We start from the raw sequence: 25,400 nt of genomic DNA, 5'->3' as shown, positions 1-25,400 counted from the left end.
GTAATCTAAACCTACCCTTTTTCAGATTAAAATGATTACCCCTCCTCCTGTCACTACAGGCCCTGGTGAATAGTCTCTCTCCCTCTTTGTAATTGGGTCCTTCTGGGTACTGGAAGGCTGCAATCAGGTAGCCCTGAAGCCTTGTCTTCTCCAGGCTGAAAAATTCCAATTCTCTCAGCCTTCCCCCACAGATGTGCTCCATCCCTCTAATTTTCATGTTCTGCTCTGGACTTGCTCCAATTGGTCAATGTTGTTCCTGTTCTGGGGACCCTAGAGCTGGATGCATCATTTCAGGCAGTCTTTCACCCTGCTGGCCAAGATGTTTTTGATGCAGACCAGAACACATTTGGTTTTCTGGGCTCTCTGTGAGTGCGCATGACTGGGTCATGTCCAGCGTCTCATCCACCAGGATCCTCAAGTCCTTCTCAGCAGGGCTGCTCTCAATCTGTTCATGCCTCAGCCTGTGTTGATATGGGGCGTTGCCCCAATCCAGGTGCAGGACCTTGCACTTTGTCTCATTAATCCTTATGAGATTCCCATGGGCCCAGTTCTCAAGCTTGTCCAGATCCCTCTGGATGGCATCCTGTCTTTCGGATGTATCAAACACATTATTCGCTTGGAGTCATCTACAAGTTTGCTGAAGCTACACTTGATCCCTTTGTCTGTGTCATTAATTACAATATTAAAAGACACTGGTCCCAGTACAAACTCCAGAGGGACAACACTTGTCTTTAGATGTCCACTGGAACACTGAGGCACTGACGATTACACACTGGATGTGACTGTCCAACCAATTCATTATGCACTTTACAGTCCACCTATCAAATCCCTCTCTCTCCAATTTAGAGAAAGAATGTTGTGGGGGACCATGTCAAAGGCTTTAGAGAAGCCCAGATAGAAAACATCTGTGCCATGTTTATGAAGATTTCAATTTCATTCACAAATTCAAATTTTACAGAACATTTTAATATTGCTAATAAGATCTCAAGCTACAGAAAAAGGAGTGGCATTCTTTCTCCTTTCGGTCTCTCTGTTCCCTCCCAGGTGTGCTCTCTTATGTTTTCCCACTGTCCTTTGAATCCAGAAGAAGAAAGTTTAAGGAGCTAAATCATTATAAAGATGGATTGTTCAAGGTCAATATTCCTTTACTACTACTTCTGTTCTCTGGTTCAGATCACATGAGTTTAGATGCCAGAGCTAGTGTTAGGGAAGTGGCAGGAATATCCAAAATGTAACCAGTAAAAGTAGGTGAGCCTCTTTCATACAGCAGTGTCTAACCTTAGCTAAAGAATCACTTGACATATCCATTTTTCTTCAGCTACAAAATCCTTCTAACCTAAACAGGATTCTCCACTTTCTTATATTTTCCTTTCTTTTGAGATGGAGACAAGTTTGGTTTCTTATTAAGACACCACAAGTCTGAAGCAGCACAATGGGAAAACCAGAACCATTTAGTCACCCGCTATGAGTAACAGCTGACTCCTGGTGCTACAAGAAATTGGGGTTTTGTAGAAGTGTTGTCAGCAAGTAAAAGTAACTAGTGTTTGCTGCTAGCACAGGAAGATATAATTTTTTCTATTCCTGTCCTGTGAGAACTGAGCCACTGTCAACTCACTGTCAGTCCGTGACCTCCTCTGAGTTCCCTTAGACCTCCACCTGCTGACCTTTCGCAGTGTTTTGGTTTAAAATATTTTTCACAGGGAGAAATAAGGTGCCAGAAGCTCAAATACAGCAATTAGTAAGCAGGATAGGTGACTTGTATAGCAATATATGGGACTTTAGGGTTTGTCAACTAATTGGTCTAAACTTTGGACATGCAGTTTTAATATGACTACAAACTCATTTAAACTCAGTTTCCTACTACTTCATAGAAGGCTTGAACAGTTCTACTCCATAGCTATGTCATAATAAGTTCAGCTACTGCAACAATGGACATTGAAATGATAGCCTTGGAATGACAGTCATCTTACCAATGGAATGTTCAGACCCGGGTTGTTCTAAATGTGTCTCACCCCCTTTTATCTCTTTGAAATGACTCATTGCAAATATGTTTACCTGGCTGCATTATTCCAACCAATTTATTATTTCCCATTATCTGTATACATTGAAAAAAAAAAAATATGAAAAAATAGACAAAAATGTCCAAAACACTAAACAGCCCCCTTCCCCAAAACAGAGATCTGTGCATCTCTAAATTAGAGATTGAAACTAGCATTAAATGTTCCTCTCTCATACCCACACTAAATATATTTTGATGCATTAATTTTCCTGACTTTTATTTCATTAGATTTTCAGCTCTAACACCACAGTCTGTGAACAGAAACATAATGCTCCCAGATTCTTTATATCAGTACTTTTGCTTACACTGCAGAGCAATACAACGGGGTATGGTCTGCCTGATTAAGTATGCTGTCCCTCTGACAAGATGTTAAATTCCTTTCATCTTTCATGGTTTCACATCTGAAAACCAAAAATATCACTTACATTCTGAAACAGCATGTTGCTTCACCCAGTGTGTAAAACTCTTGATATGAACATACAGCCTTCTATACATCCTTTGATATAAACTTGTTGCTATTCACAACCATGCGCAACCTGTTTCCAGAGCCAGAGTAAATAGAATTCCTAGCGTGATACCAGTTTATAGGCACCTGATTTATTCCCTTATGAGCCTTTGAAGCTACCAACCACCAAATAATTTTCCTTCTTTTAAGACATGCTACAGAATAAGACTTGCAGTGAAACCCTTCTCACATTTATGGGACTATAATGAAGCCTGCAGCAATTGAACTGCATCTAAGGACTGGAGTAGCTGGCACTAATTAACAGTACTAATATTAGGAACCCCTGTGTCTTTTTCAGAAGGAACATGTCAAACAGAGGCATATGTTTGTTATAGACTTCATTACAACTAAAATATGCCAGACATTAAGTTAAACAGCTTAGTATTAGAGAGATTGTCTAAGGACAGATTATGCATTAAAAGTGCTAACATTAGTGTCACTGTTTATATCAACCTAATGCACAGAGTTCTTTTATGAAACCATGTAATTATGCTCCTTGTGCAATTTTAGGTGTCTGAAAAAAAACCTTTTCTTAATTTCAAAGATTTTTGAGAATGGGATTTCTAAAGTGTTGTTTCTGTAGTTGGCTGGGAATTCTGGCTACACAGATCTAAGTCAGGAATTGCAATTAACTAGATAAAAGGTAAATCTGTCTGAGATTTTTTTTATGTAGCCATAAAAGAGATTTTTCAAATTACATTGAGAAGTATAATTTTTTAAAATTATTTTTATTGTTATTTGTTAAATTAAAGCCCATCTGGCATTCTTCTTTAGTCTAATCTATTGAATGCAGAATATTTTCAGTTCTTTATTAAATAAATACAGCTTTCTGAATGCCTGAGTATACACCTTAGTTGCTAATTTTATGCAGCTGAGTGTAAAGTTGAGGATTTTCTTTTTATAATTGTGCTAACACCTGCATGCATCTATTTTGAAACTAAAACCCAAAGACAGGATTGTTTCAGTTGGTTTGGTTTGCTTTGTTTGATTTTCCCTATCAGATTTCTGCATAACTTCTAAGAATCTCTAAAATATATAAATAAAATACAACAGATAATATTTGGGTTCATGATAAAACACATATTTTTCAATATAATATAAATTAACTAATCATCACCCAGAGAGAACACACATAAAGATGCTTTGACATAATTTTCAGTCTTCAAAAGTGATATAGTGCTCATCAAATCTCTCACAAAATCAATCTCTCACAAAACAAAGGTCTAGAATTATCTCACTCCACCCTAATCCTCAATTTTATTAGGGTTACTATGAAGTTAAAGCTTTATCTCATGTAAATCTGAATGATTAGAACCACTTCAATTAAAAATTATTTAGCTGCAGAATTCCAGCAGCCTAAGAGTAGAAAACACAGGAAAAGAACACTACCCACCCCCAAGAAGTCCATTATTCAACTTAATAGATATGATACAATACCTGTCCATAATGGATATTGTTAAATAAAAACATTTTAAAAAAGAAAATTTCTCACTTAAAATGTACCTATGTATAGATATTTACATATACACACATGAGACACATGTTTTTATACATTACATAATTATGATGGGTTTTTCAATTAAATCATTACAATAGGTATGAGAATTGATTGCAAGTTTTTAGCAACACAGAAGATGAATTATAGGAATGGCAGTTACATGTGTGGTTTTCTTTGTTCAATTAATACCTCAGCTTGAATTCCATTATAAAACAGCTTTTTTCCTTCTTGCCAATCATATAGATATTTTGGAAATTTTCTCTACCATACACAGCCTTCAGAGAGCTGGGAAAATGAAGGTAAGGAAAGCCTTACCCTGGGCTCTCTTGTATGACTTCTGCTTATTTGAAAAGTGCCTGATATTATTCCTGCTGTTACTCATCTTTTAGTAAGCACGAGAACAAATAGGTTAGAGCATTTCTCATGTATTTTTCTCAATATCTTGCAAAATGTACATACATCTGCAAGTTTCCCCAATGACAGCAATCCTGATGCTCACATTTACTTAATATTGTGCTATCTTGCCAGATGCCTGAGAACACTTTCCAGAATAGCTTTTTCCTACAACTTCACAGATGTGTGACACTGTAAGATTAAGATCAAGCAGGATTAAGATTTGTACAAGCATCAGTTTTATTCCTTATAAAAGTTGTTTGTATCTTCATAATCAAAATGCATTGCTCACACCTAACTGGAGATTAAAAACAAACCCTCCCCAAAAGCCAAACAATACAATCTAACTTAATGTGCCCTGAAGTATGTACATGTGTGAATGTCTTGCATTTAACTGCCAATAAACCCCAAATTCTCATCAAAGCTTCCTGACAGAAAGCCAGCTCAATAACAGTTAGTTCATTCTACTCCAAGACAAATGATAAATAACCTGTGATAAATAAGGCTATGTACACAGTAAAAAAAATGAAAGCTTTATTTCCTCATAAAGTCAAAATATGTGACAGTCGTGAAAAAAAACTACTGCACACCCAAGGGATAGCCACCTCTTTGGTTCATAGAGGTGGTTTAAGAGAGAGGAAGGTTAAAAATTAATCTTGTATTTCATGGTCCAGAAGACTGATATTTACTGACTTCATGACTACAATTTGAAAAGACACCTTGGCTATCAGGAAGGTGTGTCTACCTGAAGAAAATAAACAAACTGTTTAAATGAATATGCCAAATTAATTTTCACTGAGTCATAATGAGCACAGTGTCTAAGCATTTTCAAATTGACTCAGGCATTTTTAAGAGTATTGCCCAAGCAAGTAATTTGTAGTCAACACCTTTACATTTTTTCATCCAGAAACATGCCCATCTGTGAGATATGTGCAAATGAGATCATCCCCATTATCATTTACTGTGAGCAGAGTCTTGCACTAAATAGCCAATGAACTTCCAGTTGATTTGCAGACATAGTGAAAATTCAACAGTCTTTAGCAGAACACTTTTGCCTTTGAATCATTTCACACATTATACTTAAGGCATTTGAACACTTTTGAAGATAAATGAAATGCCTAGAAACAATAATAGAAAAGCCTCTTGATTTACCCTACTTAATATTCTAGACGTGTACCTACACCAATACACTCACACATATATTTATACTTACATGTGTATTTACTTATGTAGAGACATGCATGTTTTAGAAATGTTCTGCTTTTGTGTGAAAATGGTAGTCTAATTAATGTAACTTTAAAAAGGCAAATAATTGAGATAATCTTGGAATTTTATTAATATGCTTTGGTTTAGACTCCATTTATCCTCAAAATTTTAGGTCTTTATTGTTATTTTTGACATCCAGAGTAACTAAACATGACAGAAGCAAGATATTTTCATGAGTCACATAGTATAAACTCACTAGTTAAATTTGGGGCTAGTTATAAATTTGGGGCTGCCATAATTACTTCATTGACTACATTTTTATGGCAATTGCTGTTTTCCACAGCTGTTTTAATGTTTAAAGAAACAAACTTTATCACTACCAAAAAGGAATTCCAACAGATGATGAAAATGATCCCAAGTAACATAAAGATGAGGCCAGCCTGTCATTGTAAATATTATGTACTTTCTCATGTTCATAGTAGAGATTCACATGTGGCTTTAAAATGCAACTGTTTGCAGAGCTGACAAAAAAAAAGAATCTCTGTAAACGTTTCCATTAATTTTTATTATACACTAATTTTGAAGATGCAGATGAGAGTGAGATTCTAGTTCTCCTTCATAGACAGAAATTCAAAGACTCATAAAGGATACATAAACTGAGCTCAAAAATAGGTGCAAATGAAAAATAAGTGCAGAAAGTTGTTCCTTCTCCACAAAAATTATAACTTTTGGTGTTTCATTTCAAAATACACAACAGTACAGGCATGTACATCAGAACTAAAACTTTAAAAACACAAAACTTTGAAAACTATTTATTTTAAGCTTGCTTTTTTTCCTTTTAAGTGAGAACTTTAGAAATTGTTTGGAGGACCACGACTACTTTTAAGAAAAGGGCAAAACAGAAAGTATTTTAGAACTGTACTAAATGAAGGGGGCTAAGAGTAGCAAAGAAATAATATTTCTATGATTAAGTCATTATTCTATAAATTAACAAAAGTATAAATAAAACCAAACACTTCTTTGAAACTGTTGTCTAGGAGCAGAGATTTTCAACCAAGAGATTATCATGCTGCAGCCTTTATGAACTACTCTTTCTCCTATCAGGGTCAACAGGGTAAACTTTTCCTGTGTTTAATCATAAGAGCAGCTGAACGTTGTTTCTCTCTTTTGGAGTATTCCAGAAATTAAGATGGGGCATAGGGTGAAAATTGCTGCTCTCATCTTTAAAAAGGAAACAAGTGGTGGAGTTGTTGTGATTGACCTGTCATGGAGGGCAGCTGCCAGTTCATATAAGTGGCCTATTTCCACATCCTCTGTGGGCAGATTAGGACTAACCAGGGTAATTTATGGCCATATTGCAGCATTACTTGTGGCTCCTTCAACATGTCACATTATTTCTAGTTGAATCAACTCTCTGTACGTGCAATAGCTTGAGACCCAGAAACATACGACTGGTGAATTTCACCATTATTTTGAATTGAAATTTTGAGGATAATTCTGTGATTAAGTATTTTAATTGGAAGTTAGTGTATTTTTAAATGTAGACACTTGTTCTACCTTATAAAAAAGTGTTTTCTAGTTGTAAAAGTGTACAGCATATTGAACAAAATCAAGACTTTAAAGCTGCAGTTAATTCATTAAGGATCATTTTATATTGTGTGTCTTTAGTCATTAGAAAATAAAATGTGAAAGCTGATCTACACTAACCCTTGAAAGAGTCTGACTGCTCTTTCCTCTTTTTCATCTCTGCCATTTGATTGCACCAGTATTACTGTTTCAGAAGTGACTTTATGGTGAGAAGGGGAAAAAGGAGCTTCACTGAAAAGAATAAACTTGCACAAAGTTGTTCACTCACCAGTCCTTCACATTATTCCTCATTCTTTTTGCTGTTTCCCACTTGTTATTGCATCCATAATGCTTTTGAAATTCTCATGCAGGGCATCTGATGCACTTCAGTTACAATTACTGCCAAAGGAAAACTAAAGTTACTGTATCAAGGTACTGAACAGCGGGAGGGTGAGGGCTGCAGGCTTTGTTCAGCTTTAGCCATTCTTTCCTAGTTCAGTTTCTGACATTATGTTACAACAGTGTGTGTATTGTATTCACTGGCAAATGCAGGCAGGCTACAGACAGAGCAGTTTAGTCACATTACATCTCTCGGTGTGGTGAGACAATCATTAGGGTTTCTTCTCTAATGCAAGTTCTCATAACACAGTCTAAAATGGGGTTTCTTTTTTCATAGGAAAGGATGCAGTAAACAGAACCCCAAACCACCCAAATGTAACACACACAAGAAATTATGAGCATTGTTTCCTCATTTTGTTTACAAAATATAAGAAACAAAGTACTGTTTCTGAAGTAAAGCTGTGCAAAAATAGCATCTCATATTTGTGAACTGAGTGTCTTGGTCCATCTGTTTTTACTGATGAGAGGAAAATGTAGCTCTGGGGAAAGGAAGGCTACAGTAGGCAGAATAGCTAAGTTTTCTTAAGTTTCTCACAAATTACTTTTAGTCACATTAGCAGGGATTGCAGTGACCCTTTACCTACACCACAGTGGTGCAAAGTTTGTGATTCCTTGGTTGGAGGTCAGTGGATATCAAAAACAAGGGCACAGCAACTATGTACAGTGGCTGGGACATCAGCTGATTTCTCAATCAAAAATTCTGTGAGACAAGATACACAAAAATAAGAAAGTAGGTTTTCAAGTGAAATTAAGCTTCACCTCATAACTGTGCAATAGATTATTACAATAGTTTAAATTGGAAAAACATAATTCATGAATTATTTTTTACATGTCCTCTTTTATGCCATCTTTTTACCTCCTCTCTTTTGTCTTTTTATGAAATTTCTTCTCAATATAAATGGCTGAACTACATTTTAAAGTCCTTTTCACTTTTTCATTTTAATGCTGTTGCTCTTTTGAGTCTAGTTCCTCAAGTTGCTTGCTTGTTCTAAGTTGGCTTTATTTTTTATTTTTTTTTCCCTTGGTCATAGCCATTTACTCCTCTTCTGCCTTGGATCACGTATCTATCTGTTGAAACTTACTCATTTTCTGCTTTTATTTGTCCTTTTCTTTTGTTCTACAAAATCTTTCATGCTATCAACCTTCTGGCCCTTTCTAATAAAAGGAAGATCAGTCTAGTGAAAGCCCCACTAAATTGTGGTCATGTACAAAAGAGCACAGTTCACTTTGCAGTTCACTATTCTTTCAGCTTCCTGGGAAGATTTGTCTTCCAATCAAAATATAAGAGTTGTATCTCAACCTTATTTAGTCCTGTCCTTTACGTACAAAGTAGTCAGAAGCGATGTCATCCAGCTGATGTGGTAATGAGATACTTGGTGGTGAGCCCAATCCTTCCCTAAACGTTTTAGGCTTGGGTAGTGCCACATAGCTCCTAATTTATCATTCTTCCAGTTCATTGCTCAAGCACAGACTACTATCCAGAGACAAAAACCTGCTCTCAAAAACAAAAGTGTCTCTTAAAACCCCTCAAAATTTCTCTAATGTTTTCAGCAGAGGCATCTCCAGACTACGTCTGCATAATCCTTGGAATGATGTAGTCTGACCAAACTACATGTCCATTCATTTTCTTTAGACTTCCAGACATACAAAATTCCCAATTTTGCCTCCAGAGGTTTTCCAGAGCTTACCCAAATCTTTCTCTCTTGTGAAAGTAACCCTCTTCTAAAATCTTCCCACTGTAAATAAACTTGACGAACAGCAGATTGGCATTGTGCTTGAAAACAGGAAGCAAGCATAAGAGCTTCTCCTTTGGGGAGATAAAGTCCTTCTTGCCTCTCCACTTACCCCAGCTGGTCTTCTATTTCTGAAAATTAAACAGACTTTCTGCACATACACAGACAAAACTCCTCTGTAAAAGTCATAACTTTTCAATAATTGCCAATTTTGACAGAAGTCAATTTGAAAAAAAAAAAATACAAATGAAACTGTCTCATAATGTAAATAACATCCTGTTTCAGCATTTCCAAACTACTTTTTGAATACTTTATACTGGCCAGCCAAAGCCTAAGCCTTCTTTTTTTTTTCTTAAAATCAGAAGTTTGAATTGTTCTGAAATACTATTTTTATAAAAATGTCAGAATCAAAATGCATTTTGAAGTTACAGATTTCCCTTTCAAAAAAAAAAAAAAGACATGGTTCTGAATGATATTTAAATCACTGTCATTTTCTTATCCAACATTCATGTTAGAATCTTGAAGCACACATTGCTAACAATATAATCTGCTCATTTTCTTCTCCCAAGATGGAGAACACTGTTTAGAATGAAGGTTACAGAACAAGTTATCAGTAAAACTAAAATTTTCCAGTAGGTGCAGATATATCCTCCTGACTGGCAGAAGCTGTTGTAATTCATGTCAGCCAAAAGAGCCAAGTAGGAGCAAGCGTTGCATGCTGAACAGCATGACTTCACATTAAAAGGTAGCAAAATATATGCCTGTCTCATCTAGTGGAAGACCTCTTTTTCACTGCAAAAATCCTCTTCAAGCTATTTACTTCAGTTTTGCAATGGACTCTGGTATCATGCTGGGAGACCTAATTATACCAGAGGGACTCTTTCAAAGACTAAATAGCACGAATGAACAGAAAGCATTTTAAACATAACTCATAAAAGCATTCTAATTTCAAATGTTGTGGGATTTTTTCAAATTTATGTCGCACTCTCCATGAGTTTTAGTAATCTGTTAGTGACACTTAATTCTGGCACTTCCTAGATATGAAGTGATGCTCTCTCTAATAGTTTTCCTTTTTGAGTTCTACATTTTTACATGAATTTTTATGCACATACAAACACACACAGCAGCACTACTTAATACAGATTAAGTACAGATTTGTCTTCTCTCAGATTACTTTCAAAATTTAACTTCTGCATTTTGCTGCCCATATATTAGGACCCCATACATCACACAATAGATACGTTATCAAAGTGCTTAAGTTTCCATACTCAAGAAAAAGAAAAACAAAAACAAAAAAATTTGGAAAGGAATAAAGGAAAAAAGAAAAAAGGAAAAAAGGAAATAAAGAAAATGATAAAAGGAAAAGACATACCTCTTGAGAACTCTGTGATTTTGTTATCATCCTAAAATGGATTAGACTGGCTGGGTTGGATTGGGTTGAAGTGGACTTGGATTTGCAGGAGAGTGATGTTATCACTACTCAGCCTGCTATTGTAGTTATTTTCACATTTTTTGTGTCATCCTTCACACCAATTTTCTCTGTGGCATGTTTGATCATGGCTGTCTGCCAGAAGCCCACCCAACTGTTCTCTCGCTCCCCCTCCTCAACAAAACTGGGAGAGAAAAGAAAATGGAAAAGCTCATGCTTTTGATGATGAGTGATTTTGATGATTGAGTGATTACTTATGAATTACCATAAGGGTGAAAACAGACTTCACATGAAAAAATAATTTAATTTATTGTACATTAAAAACAGAGCTGAATGGTGATAAACAAAGGTAAACACTAAAATGTCCTCCCCCACCCTCAGTTCTTCCCAGACTGTACTTCCTTCCTTCCTTCACTACTGCTGTATTCATCCAGACAGCTCATTTGTATTTTAAATCAAGCTGATTTCCTCTGACAACTGCAGTAAGAGGCTGCTTGCAAGGTAATCTAGACTACAAGTAAACAAATAAATAAACAGATCATACTGTGGCTACCATTCAAGTGGGGTAAAGATAAGGCCTACTTTGCTTTGATTAAAATATTTTGCCTCTTTACCAATTACTCCATAATTAATATTGAGTTCCTTTATTTCATTGCCTTTATTTCACTGCCTTTATTTCACTGCCATTTCTGACCCAAAAAGCTAAGAGGTTTCTTATCTCATGAAAGAAAGTTGTACGAGTACTGTCTATCATTTCTGAGCATCCTTCTTTATGGCACAGCAGACTGTTGACAAAGAGAGTGTACTGCTTGCTGACATTGATTTTTTTGAGGCTATACTGTGGTTAATAGTTTTTCACAGTTGTACTATTAGTTTAACAAAAAGAAGATTTGTAATACTATCTTTTCACCACATGAAAAGTTTCTGTAGGGTTATATCTTCTGTACTCTGCTCAGCAACTCTAATTATATGGCACTTGAGCCTCAGGAAACAAAGAACAGACATTCCAATGACACAAACACAAAAGTCTCCCAAATACTGCCTTAAGCTCTGTAATAACTGTCTTAAAAAAGAAAAAAAAAAAAGAGGAACTCAAAACAAATTCAGCATTTTTTCTCTTCAGCAAAACAGTACAGTAGGAAAAGAAAGGAAGAACATCAATTTGCATTAAGTTGCTATAACCCTACTCAAACTTTTGTGTCAGCCCCATGACAATGTCTAGATTAGGAGGTCACAGTAAAAACCTTTTCTGATTAAAGTATTTTGGGCTGGGTTTTTTGGGATGGGCTAAATTGCTCTTGATTCTCAACTTCTAGATGCTACAATGTCACACAGTATATGATTCTACTGATTATGGTTTTTATAGGCTAGCAAGGGATATTGACTCTTCTTTCCCCATTTGTCTTGAGGAGGCAGGGGATTTAACTTACTTGCTTTTCTGAAAGCAGATGGGACTGCTGGACTAATGGACTAATGGAACTTTACCATTGTCAAAGAACTGTCTTGATTTTTTTGTCCAGATGAGCAGTTCTGCTGGGTACTGTTAGTGATTAAAATGTCCTTAAATATTTGCTTCTTTGGGATCATCTTTACAGCTCAGCTTGGCACACAGATGACCTCTAGCTGTTTAATCAGGCAAAACATAATCCATATACCTGATGGCAAAAATCTTCTTAAGAGTCTGATGATTTGTGACAAAGCATTTTCACAATTTTTTTCTGATGGTTTGATGCAGAGAAAGATGTGTTTGCCCTCTCTTGACATGCTCTTCAGATAACCTGAAATATTGGGAATTGTTGTGTAGGTAAAACTATTATTTGTAAAGCTGTATTGTGTACTATGAAAAAAATAGTTGCTTCTAACAAATCTCAAAAATCTGTTTTGATTACTCTGTATTTCTACTTTTCCCAACCCTGGAATATGCTAAAAAGCAGCAATAGAAGTGACTCACTTCAATGCCATTAGTCACAGGTAAATGAGTGTCTTCTAAACTTCTAGTCAAGACAGACACTTGCCAGCAAGTTATCTGGGGGAACTTCAACCTAGAGAGAGTGAGGTATAAAAAAAGGGAAACAGGGAATGATATCAATTAAGTGGACAGTGTTTACCAGAAATTTTTCTTTCAAAGAAAGTGAGATACAAAAAAAACCCCAAAACAACTTGGACAAAAATAGGGTAAAGAACTTCTTCTCAGTCAGCTTTCTTCCCCTGGTAAGAAGTCAAGCATCTTTATACCTCTAGCTATTGGACTGCCTGCATCTATCTAGATATTTGTCAGCTCTAGATTGTGTGAGCAAAATGCATCCTGACATCTTGAAAGGTGCTAAGCAAAAAAAAAGCTTGTGAAGGACACCTTTGTGCTTTTATATCTTATAAGAAAGGCTTTATGGAAGTTTTCATTCGCTTCTAACCCATAAACTACACCAGAAGTATTGGCTCACAGTACTCATAATCCTGTATAAGCTATATTGTCTTCTTTATGATCACAGGACAAGGATAAAATATTGTCACACAAAATAAGTGAATCCTGAAAAATGTCAGTAGCATATTTGCCAAATGGGTAGATAACTTTGACCAAGAGAAAAAAAACAAACAAAACCCCACAAATAGAATTTCTTATTGCAAAAACAATCTATTTTTAAACTGAACCTCAAAAATCAGTTTAGGATGAGACAAAGTGTTTTAATGAGCCAGAATTCAGACACTTGGAATTTGTCATCTAAGCAGAAAATGAGTATGGGGAAATTTGCTTTAAGTTTATTTATTAATTAAGCCAAACTTTTAAGTGAACAGCTTCAGCTGAGCTCGTGTTATCGCCAGAGAAAAATCTTCAAAGTTGTTTGATCACCAAAAAACCTTATGCTGTGTTGAGTTTCAAAGATGCGTCAGTTCCTGTTAATCTTGTTAAACTAATGCATGAATCTCAAGTGATAATGATTTTAGGTCCAGTCACTGGGAAGCTGGGATTTTATTTTACTGTCTCTTGGGTAGATCCAGGTCTCTGGATTGGTCCAGTGGATGATGTTTGATTTCTTACTGAATTCAATACTGCAACAACTGTATGTGGTCTACAAGCAGATGCCTTCCTAAAACCTGCTGATTCTTTGCTTGGTACCCATTTAGGTACATCTGTTATTCAGGTGACAGCCACAGATGCTGATGATGCCAACTATGGGAACAGTGCCAAAGTGGTGTACAGCATCCTCCAGGGACAGCCATATTTCTCAGTGGATCCAGAAACAGGTTAGCAGTCCATTCAGTCTCACTTTTTGCAGTAACAGAGACAGGATGCAGGGGTCAAGACACATTTCACTTCCATTTCAATGCTGGAACAGACATATGACTTGACACAAAGCTGATACCCTTTCATTGAATGAAAAGCAGAATCAAAATAAAAGTATGCTTTTTCTGTTAAAATAATATTATTGTAGAAAAATTGCTTTACTTGGTATAACTAAGATTTCCAAAAGATGATTGTTAACTGTAAAGATAAAAAGTTTAAAAAAAAAGGTGGAAAATACTGTGAAGGGTCCAAAGAAACATAAAAATTCATCACAAGCCTATTTTACACCAGTTTCTGTGAATTTCATCTATTTGCCTTTAAAAAACATAAATGGGAGTTGGACATTTTCATACTATAGGGTAAAAATTTCTCACGGGTAACTAAATGTTTCTAAAAGTTTGGAATAGATTCCTGACCACTGAAAATTTTTAACTTTTTTTTTGAAGCTTCATTATGTTTCCAAGAGTTATGAGAACTGAAGCAAGTATCGTGAATGCTTTCCAGTTGAAAATAATGAATTGAAACCTTTTTCACAGTTATGCAAGAAACTGGATAAGAGACAAACACAATCTAAAAAAAAAAAAAAAAAGTGTAAATTTTGAATATCCATAACTCAAGATTAGGGTTCAGAAAAGAAAGACACAACCAGAAACTCCCCTCTTCCAGATATTTCATCCTAACATACTCAAGACTCAGTAGGCATTGCATTAGCTTTTCTTGCGTGTTATCAAAATTATTCTGGTTTGCTAATTGAGAATTTAAGAGCAACTCTGCCCAGAATCCCTGAAGTTCTTAATCCATTGAGAGTGCTCAGATGATGGCTTTCTTTTGAAACAATTTTCTTTTTTCTAAACACAGCAAAGGAATAATATACAAAAGATAATTAATCAAAAAGCTATAATTTTAAAAGGGAGAATAACAATTTTGCTTTGAATAAAAGTGTTTGGTTTTCCCCCTCTTTTCCATCTCTCTTTTTTTCTCTTTTCTCCAGTGTCCTTGTCAAACATCATTACCAGGCATGAGCAGGGAAACAGGACAAGTACCACACGGGCAGTAAATGATGGCAGCAGGTGTTTAGGCAGGCAGACAGTAAGGGAAAGACCTGGACTCTCATCTTTGGTTCAGGGATTAATTTTCAATTTAATCCAATTTGTTGTTTCATGTTACATGTATTAACAAGCCTAGGTATGATAATCAGAACCTGGTAATCCTGGATCAGATATAAATGTCATAATCACTGAGCTGTAAAGGTTTTTTTTTCTTTATTTCACTCACTTGCTAAAAGTATATATTTTCCAGAATTGCCTTTTTTTCTGTTTAATATCAAACCAAGCCTATAATGAGAGCCTTCTTCTGAGAAAGAAAGGGCAGGGGTGTGAATCCTCCCAGCAGAAAAGGAAACTATACTTAAATTTTCCCACTTCACAAGAGAAAGCTCTCATCACTCCACCCTTCAAAGACACCACCCTTCAAAATAAAAATAATAAAAATAAAAATAAAAATAAAAATAAAATAAAAATAAAAATAATAAAAAGGCTATGCTTGGTTTTCTAAAAGAGACTTTAATGAAAATGGCATACAGCATCACTTTTGGTTTCTCACCTGCGACTCCTATTATTTTTGTGTACTGCAAAGGTGTCTGAGACATTTAAATTACAGTTATGAAATTCTTCAAATTAGACACCTCAAAAAAGGTTTTTCAAAACTAATTTTAGAGTCTTGTCCAATTATCTTACAAGCTGTAGCCCCAGCTGACTTACAGTGGACATCACTGAGCATCACAATCAATGATCTATCACAGCCCAGAATAATGAATCCTGGGCATATTAGAGTTCAGCCTTGTGCTATAATATCAAAATGTCACCAGGGCTGGAGATTTCACAATTTAGTAATAACTGGGGATAGAAACTGAAAAATGTCATTAATTCAATGAACTTATTGATATTTTTGTCATTAAAATAATAATCAAATTGATTTAGCAGAACAAAAACAATGAATAATGTGTCTGTTACATTTTTTAAACTTTTTTCTTAAAATCACATTGAAGCATCCATAGATTGAAAGGTTTATTGCAGTATACCTTGTGCTTGCTATGGATTATCATCTGCACAGTGTATCTGACATAAATCCATCTAAGAGCTCTGAGATTATGCTGGATGGTGCTTCTCCTTCACCACTCTGTCTCTCCATTTTTTTTTTTTTTATTCCTTCAAGGCATAATCAAGACTGCTTTACCAGACATGAGCAGAGAAAACAGGGAGCAATACCAAGTGGTCATCCAGGCTAAAGACATGGGAGGACAGATGGGAGGCCTATCAGGGACCACCACCGTGAACATCACACTGACTGATGTCAACGACAATCCACCTCGCTTTCCCCAGAGTATGGAGCACCTCATAGTTCCGTTTTCCAAAGATCCTCCCAAAAATCAGCTGGTTTGCTTTGGCCATCTGGAAGTTTCTTTTTTATCACTGCTTTTGTAGTACTTACCCACTGCTGTGTATGTTTATTTTGCAGCATTATTAAGGCAAATGGGAATATTTTTTAATATCAAATTATTTGTTGGAATGATAAACTTCTCATTCTTACTCTGCTTACAGAAATATAAATTGTAACAATAATTTAGGCCAATTGCAGGGACTTTAGAGGAATTCAACTACAAAATATAAGGATCTGTTCTTGAAAACACTTTTAGTTCCATGTGTCAAGGCAAGCAAATACGTCACAGGTTTTCTAATGTTCTGACTTGCACAGGCAGAGTTGATCAGGTCATATGTTCTGCTGGCAGTCTAAGCATTTGGTTTAGGTACCTGCAATCTACATTCAGTTCTTGAATTACTTTGATAATCTAGGCCAGTTTGACACAATAAAATAAGTTTTTTAACAATACCTTTGTAGAAGAAAAAAAATGGCAAATAGCAGAAAGCTACACAGCACAGAAAACTTCAGAGTAACACACTACAGATCTTTTTATCCTAGGCCAGTGTTTAAATCCAATCTCACATTGGTACAGTCAGTGTCTGATAACTGTTTGATTGGCTGCAGAGAGGAGAAATTTACAGCCTCAGTTCAGTGTCTGCCAGAAAAGTGTCCACATAATAAAATTTGAATTGCTTGTTCACACTGATGAGAGACCTGGCTCTCTTTACAGATCCACTAAGGACTGAACAAAGAGAGCTGATTTATAAAATGCTTTCCTGGACTTGAAAAGCACTTCAGTACCATGGCAATAAGTACACCCAGAATAGTACAAACTGTTCAACCTAATGCAGATTTAAAAAAAAAAAATATGGGAAAACTCTGGCAGCATGGAAGAATGGATCCTTGGAATTATAAATTGCTGTTTTAATCTCAATCTGTGATAACACACTGCTTTGAAAGAGAGGGGAGGGGAAGTACTGCAACCTTCATAAAAAAAAGATAATTTTGGTTCACTTTCAGAGTTCACTTGATGAGAGTCACCTTTGTGCAGTAAATTCAAACAGAAATTTTTAACTGAACTTCCTGTTCGACTTAATGAGGGGATACTTTTCAGACATGTATAGCATGATGCAACCTATTATATTTTGGCAAATAGGAAATCTGGAACATAAACTCTAATTTATGGTGGCACATTGCATGGTAAGCCTCACTGTTGAATAAAATAAAGAAAAAAGATAAAATTAACGATGAGGAATGTATAGAACTGCAAATAATTTAAGGTTTCCAGTCCCCTTAGCCTGTGTTCCTCATAATGTTCTTCAAAAATTAACTGAAGCCTCAAGTCTATGGAAGTTTTTCTGATTATTTCAATCAACTTTGGGATGGGTACTTTTTAGAGAAATTTACACAATTTGATGCCTCATACAATATTCTCTGTAGTGCTCTACTTTGAATATCACTGAAACACATTGTGTGGCCTACAGAAGGCCTGCTGTGGGATCTTCCAGGGCTGCAATTTCAGTTTTGCTGAGGGAAGGTCACCCTTCCCTCTAATTTTCTTTCTCTTCAGCAGGCTGGTTTTAATACTTTCTAGGAAATCAAAGAAAGAGAAATATCAGGTAGATTTGATTTCTTCTTAAGTAGTTATTAAGAGGGGCACACCTTAAAAAAATGATCTGTTCTAGAAGTATGCTTTTTACAAACACATTTGTTTTCTATTTTCTCTTATGTGAGGCAACATAAGTAAATTTGTAAAATTGCAAATTATTTGTAAATAAGTAAAATTGTTGCCAAAAGTAGAGGGTGAATAGCAGTTGCAAGCAATGCCAGTTAATATCAAGGTATTTAAGAGCCAAAAATTAATTTCTTAGAGGGACTGGAGAAAGTAAAAATGGCACTGTGAAGTAGTGGTTGTTCAGACTGCATCAAGAAGAAGCATTTTCTGTTTTTTGTTTCCTGAAAGTAGTCATGGAAAATTAGAAGACATAGGCCTAAATGGAATTTAAATGGTACTACAATAAAAACCTTACACATTTTGAATTCTGTTGTACTCTAAAACCAAGTACCCATCTCACATGCTGAAAATGTGTAGCATTCACACAACACACAAAAATTGGAATGCTTTCAAACAGAAAAGCACTGAAGGGAGGTATTTACCTGGAAGGAGTAATAAGTACCATGATTGAATCTGTTCTTATGGCAGGTCTGGCTCAGCTGCCAAGCCCTTGAATTTGTCAAGGGTTCAAGGCTTGAAACTCATGGTTTAGCTGCCAGGAATCCTACCTTTCATCCATTTGCAGACTGGTTTGAGGCAACAATATGCATTTTAGTCTGTGTGGATCACAGTCAAACAGGCTACTGCTGAGTTTTCACTTACAGCCTTGAATTTATAACAGCAATCACAATTTAGCATCAAGCATTAGCTTCCATTTTGCTACACATCTATATAAATATAAGGTATTTTCAGTAACATTCTTTTGTACTTAGTCTTTACAACTGGGGTCCGAAACTCATTCTGAACTCTGAATTTTGATATATACCTTGTATTAAACGGAACATTCAGGATCCTTTAGGTGTCTTGAAAAGCAAAGGACGTGTAAATATAGGAAATAGGCTTGTTTTGACAAAGAGAGTTGAATGCTCTTTATTACAAATCAATACAATTTATATGTGCTCTTATTGGATCCTTTGAATAAGGGTTGTACATTTCATTAGGTGCTAATTTTGTCAGATTCTTAAGGTATTTCTCCAATGCTACAGCTTCACTCAGTAAAGTAATATGAATTTGCATGAAAAAACAGATCAAAAGAAACATCGGATTCTGGCATGTTACGTGCAAAATGTGAACCCTTCAGATATTTTTTTTTTACATTTTCTTTGTAGTAAATAATAGAAAATACTGAATTAGATTTTTGTTTTTTTGTCTTACTAGTAATGAAACATCTTCAATGTCTGCTTCTTACTGGTCAAGAAATCATCTGATCAATAGTTTTTCTGCTACAACATGTCTTTAAAATTAGATTTTTTTTTTATTACAAATGTTGTCAGAAAAAACATATGAATTTGCTTTTCATACACACAAACAAGAGTGTCTGTGTAATCAGATTGCTTTCTAGAAGACTCTGATTTTAAAAACAACAAAGCAATAAACATGAACATGCATCCAAATGCTCTTTACCATACTTTAGTACGTAATATCAATAACAGATTGTTTTCAAACACAACACTTATTTGAATTTATTTCAAAATAATTTTAAAAAAAGTTATTCTATTTTAGTCTTTTTCTAAACTCCTCACTGATTTCTACAATTCTTGTACTTTCAGAGAACAAAACAAAATACTTTCCTATTTATAAATATATCTAGGAATAATTCTAGAGAAAAAACATACATATAGTGCTAATAATTGGGGTAAGAACTACTATCCTATTGTTTATCACCTTTGTCCCTTAAAACTGAAGAAAAAAGAAAAAAAAGGCACAATATTAGATGACTTTGAAGAATAACTTGAATATTTGTGACAGTTTGTCAATCAGTTTTGAATCCTATTTTAAAGTTTAGTATGATACTAGCAGCATTTTTCTTACAGTGTTTTGAACTTCAAGCTACTAAAAAATCTGCGTGAAATTGAAGGTGATTTTTTATTCAGAATTAAAAAAAAAAAAAAATTAAAAAATTCTCAGAACAATAAATGCTTGATTTTGCTCTTCTAGGCTCCTACCAGTTCAGCTCTCCTGAATCTGCTCCCCCTGGGACTCCGCTTGGCAGAATTAAAGCCAATGACCCCGATGTGGGAGAAAATGCAGAGATTGAATATAGCATCTCCAATGGGGATGGATCAGACATGTTTGATATCATCACTGACAAAGACACACAGGAAGGGATTATAACTGTCAAAAAGGTTTATTTTTTTCTCTCTCCCTTTTATATGTACTTAGCTCTTCAGGTGTTACAGTTATTTTTCTTTTTCCAGGGGAAGGGAGGGTAGATCTCACAAGGGGTCAAGCTGCCAAGGAGCTGTTGTATTAGTTTTGTTCTTCTCTTTCTTCAGCAGGTATCTGTTATTTTCAAGTCTCAAGGGAAATTTACTGGCATGTCACTTCACATAAAGCAATATTTCAGTGGCTGCTGTCTGTTCAATATAGAGTCTCACACACAATACTTTCAAATTAGGGCTGTGAAAACTTGGAGGGGCTCAGTTCACAGTGGGGTTTATCAGCTGATTGCTGTGGTAAGACTAACAAGAGTGGGAGGCTTACCTGGAGTTTGATGAATTTGCACGTCCAACGCTAAACTCTCCCTCTCTAATCTATTCAGCTGCCAGTTATCTCCAGTACCTAAAATCTGTCTTGGTTTAAGTCCAGTCTTGGTGATACTTCAGTTGTTACATATGATGTCAGCAAAACTCCAAAGAGCAAATATATTTGCAGAAATTTAATTCAAAATACCATGTCTGACAGATTTATTGGTTGCTTCTCAGAAGTCAGCCTGTTAAACTATAAACAGTCTTTTTGACTCTAGTGTTATTAAATATATCAGTAACATTAATTGATAACTACCTAAAAATAAAAACCAGATCTCTAAACATATTTGGAAACACATATACTTGTTTATGTATATGTAGGTATGAATGTCCACCTACATAGGCATATATGGATATGCATGATGTAAATGTCACACAGATTGAAAATCAAGCTTCACAGATTTTCTTTTTACTGAGGAGTAAGGAGACCAGGGACAAGTCTGCATTGCTCCTAGTGCCAAAAAGGAAAGATGGTAATGGGTAAAAGAAAGTAAAAAGAAGATAAATAAGACAGAAAGCATTTAAGAACTGGAATAATTGCTCTTTTTACTGCCAGTGAGATGAGACAAATAAGACTTTACACAACTCCTTTTTGTGTATAACTTCCCTGTTTCTTTCTTTCTATTTTTATATAGGCCAAAGCCTCCTGTTTTGTTTTTTTTTCAGGATCCTGAACAATTAGTAGATAGAGGGATCATAACTGCCTTGCTATCCTGTAATAATCCTTTAATCTTTGTTTTTTTAATGCCCAGAATAAGACCTAATATACTCCATCTTGCCCAAGATGGATTCAAACTTAGAGCTTTTGCTCCTAAAGATGTTTCACCTTCTCACTTAGCATTGTAATACTTGCATTTTTTTTGTAAAGTGATGTGATTTTCTTTATATTTGCTCCTCAGCATCTGGATTTTGAAAACAAGGTGTTATATACCCTAAGAGTAGAAGCAACCAACGCTCATCCTGATCCTCGTTTTCTTCAGCTGGGGCCATTCAAAGACACAGCTTTAGTCAAAATTTCTGTTGAAGACATTGATGAACCTCCAGTGTTCAGCAGACCCTGGTATTTAATAGAGGTTGATGAAGATGCCAAGGAAGGAAGCATTATTGGGCAGGTTGTTGCCCAAGATCCAGATGTAGCAAAGAATGCAATAAAGTAAGCCATTGTACAATATAAAATTCTTTAGATATGGGTCAAGTCTCATGTACAGAAAGTGACGAGAGTGCAAGGTATTTAGAAGCTGTTTGGGTAATTAAGCACATGGGGGTTGTTGAAAAGTGTCAAAGAGAAATTGTGAGCTTGTGAAGTCAAATACAATTAACACGATGAACGATGCAGACAATGCTTTTGAAGAGCAGTCTATAGGCACCAGGTAAAAAGAAAGATGTCAGCATTTAATTATCAGCATGCTCTAGTAGTTCCACCAAGCTGTTCATAAAATTATTCTTTTATACCATGTAAAACACTCAAAATGGTGTATTTCTGTGCTCCCTGATGCTTGACAACAGTCAGAGTTCCGTACATAACATCCACGTTCCATAGCCTAACTATTTAATGATCACAGTGTATTGAATAAGAAATGATTGCAAGAAAGTCATAACAATTAGAAGTAAGAGTTCAGTGCTGTGAAATTGCTGTAATTGTTACCAATCTGCTATTATTATCTGCAGTGACAAACACAGCAGTTAAATTTGTGTATTTACCATGCAAGTGATTATGAAAATTGATCTCTGCATTTCTGAACAAGCCTTCTATGTCCTGCAGCAGTATGCTTTGAGGTAGGAGGTGTGAGAGGAGGAAGAAAATAAAATCTTTTTAAGTAAAATATGTATAAAATCTCCATTTAAGCTGATAATGACTGCCAACTACTAGGCTGATTAAAAAACAGCTGTAAAATAAGCTTTTTCCTTGTTGCGTAAGAACAAACCAAAAGCAATTATCATAAAACAAGATTTTAGGACATTCATCTTAAAGAACAACTAATTGAAAGATTTTTCTGTTGAGTTTTGTGGTTTGTGTCACACCTCAAAAATAAATTTTAAAAATTCGTACTTCCTCATGTCTGCAATATGTGCCTTTTGGTGACACAGTTCTCTAAGAAATAATTAATTTGCAAAAAATTTTACCTAAAAAAGTTCACTTTTATGTAGGGTTCTAGGATTCACTTTATGAGCTAAAATGAAATTTCAATTATCAATCTAAAAACCACCCACATAATAATTTGCTCTTCATCCTCCTCACAGTCTTAAAATTGTTTCTAAGTATTAGTAGCATGCAGGTAGGTAGCTGTGGGAAAGCTTAGGTTAATCATAAAGAAAACATTATTGATTAAGTACAGTTAAAATTAGAAAATTTTTAAAGGTGGCTGTGAGCTGGAGGCTGCAACACAAGATAGTGATGCTCAGTTTTACTGTATCTTGACAGATACTCTGTAGATCGACACACTGACCTTGACAGAATATTCAACATCTATTCAGGAAATGGATCCTTATTCCTCTCAAAGCCACTTGACCGAGAAGAAACTCCCTGGCACAACATCACTGTCATAGCAACTGAAATCAGTAAGTTGAAGATAAGACTTATCTCAAAAGAATATTTGAACTAAGAAAATAATTAAATTCTACAGTTTCTATGACTTATCTTGTCTCATAAGTTTTGCCCTTAACCTTATATTATTGATAGACATCTTTAAACACACATATAAAACTCCAATTTATTATTTTAAGATACATTTTGCCCATTTTTAAAAGGTATTTATGTACTCTCAGGTTCATCAAAACCATGTACAGTATACATTAGACAAGTTAAATGATTCCCTGAGAATTCACATCAGATAATTTGGTGCAGGTGTGATTCATTGGCTCTATCCCAAGCTAAGTCTTCAGGAATATCCTTGGGGAAAATGGAAAATAAAAGTCCCTGACATACAAATATGTTGTCACAATAACCTCTATAATTGGGAACAAATTACTCTTTACCTCAACTGATTTAACCTATTTCAGATAATGGCTTTGTTTAAAGCCAAGGCTAGGGAAATTCTTTGCCCTCCATGTCTGAAGTAAACCCTGTCCCTAAATCTTTCACCTGGATTCTTTATTATTCTGTTAGATACTTTTAGGTATGGGTGTCTCTTTGTTCTGAGGTGACAGTCATCAAAGGGGGAAACAGACACTGATTTTAGGAAAAACTTCTCTCCCTTCCTTTATTCTCCTATAGATTCCCCTGGAGTCATTGTGCTTAAGAATCTGGGAGTTGGGTAATATGGAGAGATGAATCACACCCCCATTTTCAGAAAGATTTATATCTTTTATCTTTTCCTCTTAAATGATTGTCGTTTTTTGGTCAAACTTGTTCTACATCTTTAATATGGATAGTGTGAGAATTCTCTCTGGCAATACCTTGAGTTTGGAGGTTTGTGAAGAGTAGTTGATGATCATATCCTGCATATGTCATTTTATTGTTTTGTTTTTTACAGTTGGGGGAGAAAGAACAACTTTTGGTTTGGGTTTTTCGTGGGTTTGTGTTTGTATGTGGTTTTGGTGGTGGTGTTTTAGACTGACTCTGTTTTACTGCTTTATTGATTTAAAAAGATAAATGTTCTTAACAGCTCCAGCTCATGGAACAAGTTTTGCAACGAATCCATTGCTGAACTGATATATAGAATACAACACCATAACAACCCAGTGATCTCTTTTTAATGCAAATCAATTTAAGCATACTTCATATTATTTATACATACATATACATATATATATATAAAATAGATTTTTTTTTCAATTATAAATAGGAATTTTATGTATATGTAATGTATGTAATCATATAATTAAATATAATTATTCATTGTTAGTGTAATTATAAAAATTGAACATTTTTAATCTAGCAGAAAAAATGTACTGGATTATCTTCATATATATACATCACTTTGTCTTGTATTATAAATATATTTCTTTTTCAGATAATCCTAAACAAAGTAGCCAGATACCTGTCTTCATACGGATTTTAGACATAAATGATCATGCACCAGAGTTTGCCAACTACTATGAAACATTTGTTTGTGAAAATGCAAAAGCAGGACAGGTAAACCAATACTTATATTGCCAAACAACTTGTAAGGAAACTATCCTGCAGCGCCATCATGAAGACTTCACAATATCTTAGTTTGAACAGCAGCAGACTAACCCATTCTCTTAATCTCTTATCTTCTACAGAAAATACAAGTTTATTCAAAAAAATACATAAAAGTAGAAGGATAATATCCTAGTACTATAATGTAGTATATAATAAAAAATGATACTTTAAGGTGTTTTTCCATTTCTAATATCAGAAAATATTTTTCAGAAAGAGGTTTGTATAATGTTACAAAATGCTTTACACTGTTCATTAATTCCATTTATTTCTGGATTTTTATCATTGGCTTGGTTAATGTAGCCACACATTCAAGTACATGAACCAGGAAAATCTTTACTATGTTTCAGTAAAGAAAATGTAAAAACCAAACTTTTTCAAAAATAAAGGGCAATGCAACCATTTCCATTGTAAGTTAAAACTCAGTTTGGTATTGCGTTGAGTCTGGTCAAAGGTCATGTATATCTCTTTCTAAACTACCTC

At 35.0% G+C, this 25,400-nt stretch overlaps 1 protein-coding gene across 1 annotated transcript in view; it reads left to right on the top strand.

Annotated features, from left to right (window-relative positions):
- Positions 1–25,400, top strand: part of CDH9 (cadherin 9) — a 70,254-nt gene that overhangs the window by 31,398 nt on the left and 13,456 nt on the right. Inside the window, exons 3-8 of the mRNA XM_005526477.3 lie at positions 13,912–14,031; positions 16,286–16,453; positions 20,205–20,392; positions 21,694–21,947; positions 23,217–23,353; positions 24,748–24,869. Coding sequence (XP_005526534.2) covers positions 13,912–14,031; positions 16,286–16,453; positions 20,205–20,392; positions 21,694–21,947; positions 23,217–23,353; positions 24,748–24,869 — 989 coding nt within the window. The remainder of the gene's footprint in view (positions 1–13,911; positions 14,032–16,285; positions 16,454–20,204; positions 20,393–21,693; positions 21,948–23,216; positions 23,354–24,747; positions 24,870–25,400) is intronic.

This window comes from Pseudopodoces humilis, chromosome 1 (assembly GCF_049639895.1).
Source record: "Pseudopodoces humilis isolate 2021_Gansu_Grassland_sample_001 chromosome 1, ASM4963989v1, whole genome shotgun sequence".
In the NCBI taxonomy this organism is placed as follows: domain Eukaryota; kingdom Metazoa; phylum Chordata; class Aves; order Passeriformes; family Paridae; genus Pseudopodoces; species Pseudopodoces humilis.
The sequence above is the reverse complement of the archived record's forward strand: the minus strand, read 5'-3'. Positions and strand labels throughout refer to the sequence as shown.